The sequence below is a fragment of the Silene latifolia genome, chromosome 7 (assembly GCF_048544455.1).
Source record: "Silene latifolia isolate original U9 population chromosome 7, ASM4854445v1, whole genome shotgun sequence".
NCBI lineage: Eukaryota > Viridiplantae > Streptophyta > Magnoliopsida > Caryophyllales > Caryophyllaceae > Silene > Silene latifolia.
Window position 1 is genome coordinate 62,763,386 of NC_133532.1, and position 9,569 is coordinate 62,772,954.

General features: G+C 36.7%; 1 protein-coding gene across 1 annotated transcript; it reads left to right on the forward strand.

The window, feature by feature from the left end:
• Nucleotides 1-5,880: 5,880 nt before the first annotated feature.
• LOC141590165 (protein FAR-RED IMPAIRED RESPONSE 1-like) lies at nucleotides 5,881-8,525 on the forward strand. Its single transcript, XM_074410772.1, has 5 exons — nucleotides 5,881-6,070; nucleotides 7,182-7,441; nucleotides 7,589-7,839; nucleotides 7,950-8,415; nucleotides 8,508-8,525. The coding sequence occupies exons 1-5, from the start codon at nucleotides 5,881-5,883 to the stop codon at nucleotides 8,523-8,525; spliced, it is 1,185 nt and encodes a 394-aa protein (XP_074266873.1).
• The last annotated feature ends 1,044 nt before the right edge of the window (nucleotides 8,526-9,569 follow it).

Genomic DNA, 9,569 nt, shown 5'->3' on the forward strand with positions numbered 1-9,569 from the left:
AACGAGTTGGGTTTTATTCTATTTCAGACTTCAGAGTAATATAGAGAGTTCCAGGTTTTACTTTTAACACGAATGATTGGTAATTAAATTTTACGAGCAAACGAATGGTGGATAACTAATTGAGTTTTATCAATTTGGGTTGGGACATGCTAGAATACACAAAAACTTGAGAGACACGGTCTCCTGATATTATTAGAAACAAATGGCAAAGAATGTGAAACAAAGACTGCAATAGAATATGCAATAGAAGTTCAAAACAGTAGAATTAAACTACTATTATCTCATAATCAGTCGTGAACTACAAAGCAAATCATACTCAGGCTTAGAAATAGCAGCATCCATAACACCCTCTGGACTTAATTTCCCAAGCTCCTTGAAGAATAAAGTCAGCAAATTCTTCGAAAACCCGCTAACCGAAGCCACACCAGGTTGATCAGATTTGACAACAATTCCCATACCTGCAGTGTGCTTCACATTCCAAAACACAATTTCAGGGACTTTCTGGTACCCTTTATCGAGAAACCTCCTCTGTATCTCACCCACTATACTCTTCCTCTCTAAACTGCCCTGCCTCCATCTCAGTCAACACAAACAGCCTCCTTACCATCTGTTCCACTTAAATTCTTTTCGACTGCCAATTCCAATATACTGTCAAACACTTCCTACAAATCAATTTTACAAGTATTGAACATTCCTTTCACAGATTCAAATTTGAAGTCAAGCTTTTCCCCATTAATCTCAACCATCCCGTCATAAGTTGAGACCGTCTTGCCCTTCCATGGCTCTAAGGTCAACTCCGACACCAAAAGCACAAGCGCGATACAAACATCAGAGATCGAGTTATCACACACAGCAGCACAATTAATTAATGTCCCTTGATTGGACAAATCACCAACCATCCTCTTCCATTGTAACTCCAAAACATTATCTAATTTCAAATTTCCTTCATCATCCCCAGCGATTAACTTATGAGGAAGCAACGCCCCTGCAGCAATCGTCGATTCCCTATCCCTAACCTCCTCTAAATACTCCTCGAAACCATTAATAAGCTCATATGTACTGTCAAAGCAGAAGATCACAACCACAAGAGCACAGAAATGAAAAGTAAAACAAATAGAATGCAGAAATTAGCAGTAGCAGTAATGTAAAATCAACATACTAAAAAAAATCAAAACTTTTTATACGGAGACATAGCTTATCTCATATTAAGCCCTTTGCATTCTTGAGTCATCATTCATGTCACCTCACTCCATGGTTGAGCCCTCTGTGTACTCAGCAGCCTAATGAACTTGATTATCATCGTCGTCATCATCACGGGAATTATGTGATAGTTTACACAATATCACATGATTCCTATTTCTATTTCAGATACACTTGTCGATTTGTGTATCTTAGAGTAGAATTATGTGTACCTGGAGCATAATTTTGTGTATTCAGCCACCAGCATAGTGGTAGGCGACTTCCCTTGCAACCACCGACAATATCAACGGCCACCTCAGACGGCACCAGAGATATAAGTGAACAACTCTGATGGCGCAAAAGATATTACCAGACACCTCAAATGGCGCTGACGACATCCACAAGCTTCCCCATCCACAACCAGCAACCTCATCAGAATTATAACCAACACCGCCTCTTCACTACAACCATCGCCGCCCAACCACAACCAACACCACCTCGTCAACTGGAATCCCCACAAAGACAATCCTATCAACTTTCTTCTTCTTAGATGACAGTTCCATTTTAGCTAAATAGATCTGGTTGTTGGCTGCCACCCAACGCCACCAACCAACCCACATCAATCTCTAATAGACGCCGCGCCCATAGAAGTCGGTTTTATCGCTAGATCTAGGACTTGATAGGGATGTATATTGGAGAAGAAGAGAAGCGCGCGGTGGCCGACAATGACAATAGTAGTGACGCAGGTGGTCGTCGATTCTCCGGCTTTTGGGTGGTCGAGGGTGACGCCGGCATTAGGCAATGGTGGCTGTCATAAAGGTGGTGGTGGATGGGAATAAGAAAATATTAGAAGAAAGTTGATCGCTAGATGACTTGTGGTGCACGGAGGTGGCCGCCGGCAGTGCGCCTGAATCTGCGCAGTGATCGGTCCGTCGCCGTCGTGGTTGGTGCTCGTAGCAGAAGCCAGTATAGATACGGGAAGAAAGAGTAGTGGGGTTGGTTTTTTTAACTGTTAGATACTTGGATGTGGTTTTTAAGTTAGTTCGTACGGTTCATCTTTGAACTTTTGTTAAATTATCTCGCTATATATATATATATATATATATATATATATATATATATATATATATATATATATATATATATATATATATATTAAACTTAGTGGATGATTTTCAATGTTTAAACTTGGGTGGGTGATTCATTTGAAATTTGAAAATTTGGGGGGTCATTCAAACTTCATTTGGCCCATATATTTTCTCTATCTAAACTAAACAATCTTACCTCTGTTTTTCTCTCTAAAAATATAACATCCGCAAAAACTCATCAACGACATCTCGTTCTCCAAAATCATAATCTCCGACATTAATTCAAGCAATTTCCTTGAAAATTGTTCGTAGATTTCATCAAAACAACACACAACAACGTCATTCTAGCAATTTTAGAGGAAGATTTGGATTAATTTTTCAGGTAATCTTCATAATTTTGATCAAAATTGAGCATATTCATATAATTTTGTTGATTCACTCATAAATTTATGATATAAGGTTTGAATTTGATCAAATTGGGCGATTTCATAAATATAACGTTAGAATTTGATCAATATTTTGGCGATTTCCTTTTTCTCGCGATTTCGCACCACTTATTACATTGTTTTTGACGATTTTGTAGCTCTAATTGCTATGGAGATTGTAGATATCACAATGATTGATGATAATAGTGCTATTGAATCAGGTATATCGTTTTTTGTGTACTATTTGATCGATTTTGTATTTCAGTTTTTTTTTGCAAGGTTTAGTTTATGAATTGAGTCGATTTTGTGAATTAAGGACCTAATTGTGTGACTGTAAGAGTTGGTTGAATTGTTACTGTAAGAGTTTATGAATTGAGTCGATTTTGCTGTTACTTTTAAGCTCTTTTCCTTTTTTAGTGAATCTCAGACCTTATTTTGTGAATCTCAGACCTAGTTTAGTGAATCTTAGAGCTTGTTTTGTGAAACTTGGTCATCATAAGTGGTTAGAATCACCTTTTCTGCTCTTTTACTTATTTGGTGAATCTTAGACCTTATTTTGTAAATCTCAGACCTTACTCAGTGAATCTTAGCAAATGATGATATTGGTACCAATTAAAACATAAGTAATATTCAGCAAACTTAAAAATCTTGTAATTTTTCATCACATAAAATTTCGCAGGTTCATGGCTTTCGAATTAACTAAACAACAAAATTCAAAAATAAAATAAATAAAAAGCTGAAAAATTAAGCAAGATATGATATTTGTTTAGTTTATCAATCACCCCTATTTGTTCGAGGCAATGCACATAGAGCAATATTGATATAACTATAGGTGCACAATTCATCTGCATCAGCGAGTGATCTTCCTGCGTGTTTAGATGAATACGGGGCTCTTCTACATACTGGAGTGTAGTTAAAATATTTTGAATCAAGCCTTGATGCTACCCATAGAAAGGGTCCCTGAACTCGGGAATAGGTAGCCAGCCATTCTGATCTAGTACGCCCAAATTGCTCGAACTTCTCCTGCAACTTAAAAGCCTATTTGTATCTAGTGTCATTTGTGCCAAATTGAATTAGTACTAATCCCATAAAATGAGAAGTATGCCTGCACATAACAAGCACCAAAGACTCTATCTCATAACCTTGGCTCGTTAAACAATCTGCCAATTTAGAGAGGTTGCGACAAACATACTGCCCTTTTTTATCCATATAACCTGGAACATTCGCCAAAACACATATATAGGGGAATACAAATAAATTAGACATTGTGTGCAATAGGGATTTTTGAAATGTTTTACAGAAGAGAGAAGAGAGGTTATTGGGATATACTATTATGTTTCAGAAATTAGATATTTATAGGCCTGGTATTTGGCACAATCATCAACAGATGCTGTTCGCATTACCCATATATTAAATTTTTTGATTGAATGCTTGATTGTTCAATGTCCTTTTCTTGGGAATGGAAGTGTTATTAACAAATCATCAAAATATTCTGATACATACAACCTGGCCTTTTCTTAAAAGTGAACTCATAATCTTCACCAAATTTTTTTTTAGTTATTTGAACTAATAATCTGATACTTTATTTAGTGAATCTCAGCCTTTATTTACTGAATCTCAGCCATTATTTAGTGAATCCCGGGCCTTGTTTTGTGAATCTCTGTTGTTAAACGTTAGTGATGCAATTTATTTATTTCTTTTCGTGTAAAGCAGAGACCCTAGTTTGTGAAACTAGAAGGTTATTTTGTGAAACTTAATAACTAATATATACAACCTGGGTAAGATTAAAAACTGAACTAATAATCTGAACCAAAAAGTGAACTTGTGAATCTCAGTCCTTGTGTTTGTGAATCCTAGAGCTCTTTTTGTGAACCCTTTAGGAATGACCTATTTTGCTCTTTTCTTTATTTGTGATCCTCAGACCTTGTTTTGTGAATCTTGAGGCGTAATTTGTGTAACTCGAAGATAATATTCTGAGACTTTATTTCTAAATCACCTATTCTGCTCTCTTCCTTTATTTGTGAATCACATACCTTATTTAGTGAATCTTAAGCCTTGTTTTGTGAATGTGAGATGTGACTTTGTGAACCTTTTATCTTCTTAGGTGTTGATTCAAATGTCAACAACAACAACTCAGAGGGTAGTGTGACGCCTCGTGTCGGTTGCGGTGAGGTTCCTTGCTCTAATGTTGGCTCTGGTCAGGGTGGTGAGGGTTATACTACTGTCTTAACAACTCCTACAATGTCAACTATTTTCACACCTACTACTATGGTAACTTACACACCGGGTGGCACTGAGCAATGGATAAGTAGGATTGAAGAGAAGTTTACACCCGTGGTTGGCAAAAGATTTTTGGGCTTAGAGTCAGCGATGTTGTTCTATAAAATTTATGCTATTGCTTGTGGGTTTGAAGCAAGGAAGTCTTCCACCAAAAGGTTTAAAGATGGTATTATTCGAACAAAATGCATGGTTTGCCATCGTCAAGGTTTTAATAATAGGAAAAGACGTCCTCCCCAAGCTGATGCAAAAACAACAACCGTTGAAACTGGTGACAAAACAAAAGCTGGTGCAATAAGTGGAAATAGAAAAACAAAAGTCTGCTAAAACCGATCACGAAAAAGGGTGGAGGTGCGGTGAGGTTTGAGAGTTCCAATAAGCAAAGTGGTACAAGAATAACTAAAATTAAAAGGTGGGGTTGTGAAGCAATGATAAAATTCATGTTCCATGAAAAAATGTACAAGATTGAACAGTTCCGTGAGGGTCACAATCACCCAGTGACGCCGGTCAAAAATAGGGAATTTGAGAAACTTGCAGACAATATAAATCATCTGAATGAATATCATAAGCAATTGATCATTCAAAATTCGAGATTGAATGTCGGCGCTAGTTTAACATACAACTTATGCAAGGAACAAGCAGAGGGTTTCGAAAATGTGGGAGCTTCCCTTATGCAGTTCAATAATTTCCAACGAAATTTAAAGTGTCTAGTTAATGGTAAGGATGGACATATGTTCATCTCTCGTTTAGAAGCCCTCAGAGAAACAAAAGGGTTGGTATTTGCATATGAAACAGATGCTGACAATGCTTTGACAAGAATTTTTTGGACAAATGTGGATTCCTTCAGATGTTATGCATTGTTTGGTGATTGTATGTCATTCGATCCAACCTATGGAACGAACAAATATAACATGAAATTCGCGCCTTTCACTGGGATTGATAATCATAAAAAGTCAATAACATTTGGATGTGCTCTTTTAGACCATGAAGACGATAATGCTTTTATTTGGGCATTTCAGCAGTTCTTGAAAGCAATGGGTGGCAAAGAACCCCATTATATCATCAGTAACCAAGACCCCAGAATAATAAATGCGGTTCAAGGTGTGTTTGAATTATCTTACTTTTGTGAAACTGGTTATTTATTTGGTGAATCTAGGAACATTATTCGTTAATCTTGTTTTTTATTTGCTGCTATGTCTGTAAACGGCATCTTCATTTCAGAGCTCGTTTTATTTTGGTCAATGTTGTGAATCCTGGACCTTATTTTGTTAAACTGGAACGTAAAATTGTGAAAATTGGTCCTGAATCTAGCATTAAGCGTTTTTATTTCATTTCAGAGCTTATTTAGTGAATCTCAGGCCTTATCTTGTGAATCTCAGACCTTGTTCAGTGAATCTTAGGGCTTGTTCTGTGAAACTTGGTCGTGGTTTAAAATCATCTATTTTGCCCTTAATTTTGTGAATCTCAGACCTTATCTTGTGAATCTCAGATCTTGTTCAGTGAATCTTAGGGCTTATTTTGTGAAACTTGGTCGTGGTTTAAAATCATCTATTTTGCTCTTAATTTTATGAATGTTAGACCTTGTTTTGTGAATCTCAAACCTTATCTTGTGAATCTCAGACCTTGTTCAGTGAATTTTAGGGCTTGTTCTGTGAAACTTGGTCGTGGTTTAAAATCATCTATTTTTCTCTTAATTTTGTGAATCTCAGACCTTATCTTGTGAATCTCAGACCTTGTTCAGTGAATCTTAGGGCTTGTTTTGTGAAACTTGGTCGTGGTTTAAAATCATCTATTTTGCTCTTAATTTTGTGAATCTCAGACCTTATCTTGTGAATCTCAGACCTTGTTCAGTGAATCTTAGGGCTTGTTTTGTGAAACTTGGTCGTGGTTTAAAATCATCTATTTTGCTCTTAATTTTGTGAATGTCAGACCTTGTTTTGTAAATCTCAAACCTTATCTTGTGAATCTCATACCTTGTTCAGTGAATCTTAGGGCTTGTTCTGTGAAACTTGGTCGTGGTTTAAAATCCTCTATTTTGCTCTTAATTTTGTGAATCTCAGACCTTATCTTGTGAATCTCAGACCTTGTTCAGTGAATCTTAGGGCTTGTTTTGTGAAACTTGGCCGTGGTTTAAAATCATCTATTTTGCTCTTAATTTTGTGAATGTCAGACCTTGTTTTGTGAATCTCAAACCTTATCTTGTGACTTGCAGCCGTGTTCAAAAAAGCAAGACATCGCTTTTGCATGTGGCACCTTATGAAGAAATTAACAGACAAGGTTGGTAGCACAATTTGTAAAGAGACAGATTTCTTAAGTCGTTTGAACAATGTTGTCTGGAGCGCGGACTTGGAGCTTGAGGAATTTGAAGAGAATTGGGCTAAGGTCATTAGCGACTTCTCGTTAGAAGGAAATAAATGGTTGACTGGAAAGTTTGCGGAACGAGAGAAGTGGATACCCGCTTACTTTAGGAATGTGCCTATGGGCAACATTTTCAAAACCACACAAAGATCAGAGAGTGAAAATAGTTTCTTCAAGAGATTTGAAAATAAATATGGGACTCTTGTAGAATTTTGGATGAGATTTGAGAGTGCCATGGACCAACAAAGGCATAATCTACAGCTTCTTGAAGCAGAGAGCGAAAACTCAATGCCTGAAACCCTATTCGGGTCAAACTGGGAGGCCCATGCAGTCAAGGTCTATACACATGAAGTGTTCTTCGACTTCCAACAGGAGGTTAAGTTTTCGGTAAATGCGTGTAGTGTTTGTGGATACACCCCACCAGATCTAGTAACTAACTTTGAAATTCAATTGTTGAGGACGCAAACAAGCGAAAGAGATATGCAGTTGAGTACAATAGGAGAACAATGGATGTTTGTTGTACATGTAAATAATTTGAAAGGAAAGGTATTTTATGCAACCACATCATTTGGATTTGCTCGGGCAAGTTTAAGGAAATACCTGAGAAATACATTTTGCGTAGTTGGAGTAAAAATGCACTCAGAAACCCGGTTTATGATTTGAATGGGAATCTGCTGGAAAACTTCAATCTTACTGGTAATAGTAGTAAATTTGGAATGTCTCGGGTGTGGTCTGAGATTTACGCAACTGTTAGTATGCTCAAAAGAAAAGAAGAAGAGTCGGATATAAGAGAGTTTGCCAAGCTAATTAAAGAATTCCGAGAGAAGTTGGAGCCAAACCCAAAACCTTTGACCAAAGAACAAGAATTGGAGCTCCTTCTGAACTGCAAGGCTCCAAAAGAAGTCAAGATCTTACCACCTAAAGTCTCTAAAAACAAAGGTAGTGGTAAAAGGTTGGTGAGCATCAAAAATAAGGCAATTATGAAGGCAAAAAAACCAAAAAGGATGTGTGCTAAGTGTAAATGCATGTCACACCACGATAAAAGAAATTGTCCAAATGAGTTTGCAGAGCATCCTCCTGAGAATCAAGTATGTATAATTCTACTCGTCTTTCCATTTTATTATTACTTGAAAACGCAACTACTCTTGTCTACTAATTTTTTTTTTTTTTTTTTAAAAAGTATCTAATTAAGGTTTGATTATTCACATAGAGAGACACATCGGAAGAAGAGGAAGAAGGGGAAGAAGTCGAGGATGAAGATTGATGTAAAGGAGTATTCTTAAGCAACGAGAATAGAGACGACGATTGAAGAAGAAAAGTTTTAAGATCGTTTTATTTTGGTTAATGTTGTGAATCCTGGACCTTATTTTGTGAAACTGGAACGTAAAATTGTGAAAATTGGTCCTGAATCTAGCATCAAGCGTTTTTATTTCATTTCAGAGCTTATTTTGTGAATCTCAAAGGCCTTATCTTATGAATCTCAGACCTTGTTCAGTGAATCTTAGGGCTTGTTCTGTAAACCTTGGTCGTGGTTTAAAATCATCTATTTTGCTCTTAATTTTGTGAATCTCAGACCTTATCTTGTGAATCTCAGACCTTGTTCAGTGAATCTTAGGGCTTGTTTTGTGAAACTTGGTCGTGGTTTAAAATCATCTATTTTGCTCTTAATTTTGTGAATGTTAGACCTTGTTTTGTGAATCTCAAACCTTATCTTGTGAATCTCAGACCTTGTTCAGTGAATCTTAGGGCTTGTTCTGTGAAACTAGGTCGTGGTTTAAAATCATCTATTTTGCTCTTAATTTTGTGAATCTCAGACCTTATCTTGTGAATCTCAGACCTTGTTCAGTGAATCTTAGGGCTTGTTCTGTGAAACTTGGTCGTGGTTTAAAATCATCTATTTTGCTCTTAATCTTGTGAATCTCAGACCTTATCTTGTGAATCTCAGACCTTGTTCAGTGAATCTTAGGGCTTGTTCTGTGAAACTTGGTCGTGGTTTAAAATCATCTATTTTGCTCTTAATCTTGTGAATATCAGGCCTTATCTTGTGAATCTCAGACCTTGTTCAGTGAATCTTAGGGCTTGTTTTATGAAACTTGGTCATGGTTTAAAATCATCTATTTTGCTCTTAATTTTGTGAATGTCAGACCTTGTTTTGTGAATGTCAAACCTTGTTTAGTGAATCTCAGAGCTTGTTGATTTACTTACGACGTTTATTTGTTTTCAATGTTGTGAATGCTAGACT

Excerpts from the sequence above, each read along its gene's own strand:
- LOC141590165 (XM_074410772.1), top strand. The coding sequence starts at position 5,881 with ATGAAATTCGCGCCTTTCACTGGGATTGATAATCATAAAAAGTCAATA. Across the intron at positions 7,442-7,588 it reads TACCCGCTTACTTTAGGAAT|CTTCTTGAAGCAGAGAGCGA; the intron begins GTGCCTATGGGC and ends CATAATCTACAG. Across the intron at positions 7,840-7,949 it reads ACAATAGGAGAACAATGGAT|TTGGAGTAAAAATGCACTCA; the intron begins GTTTGTTGTACA and ends CATTTTGCGTAG.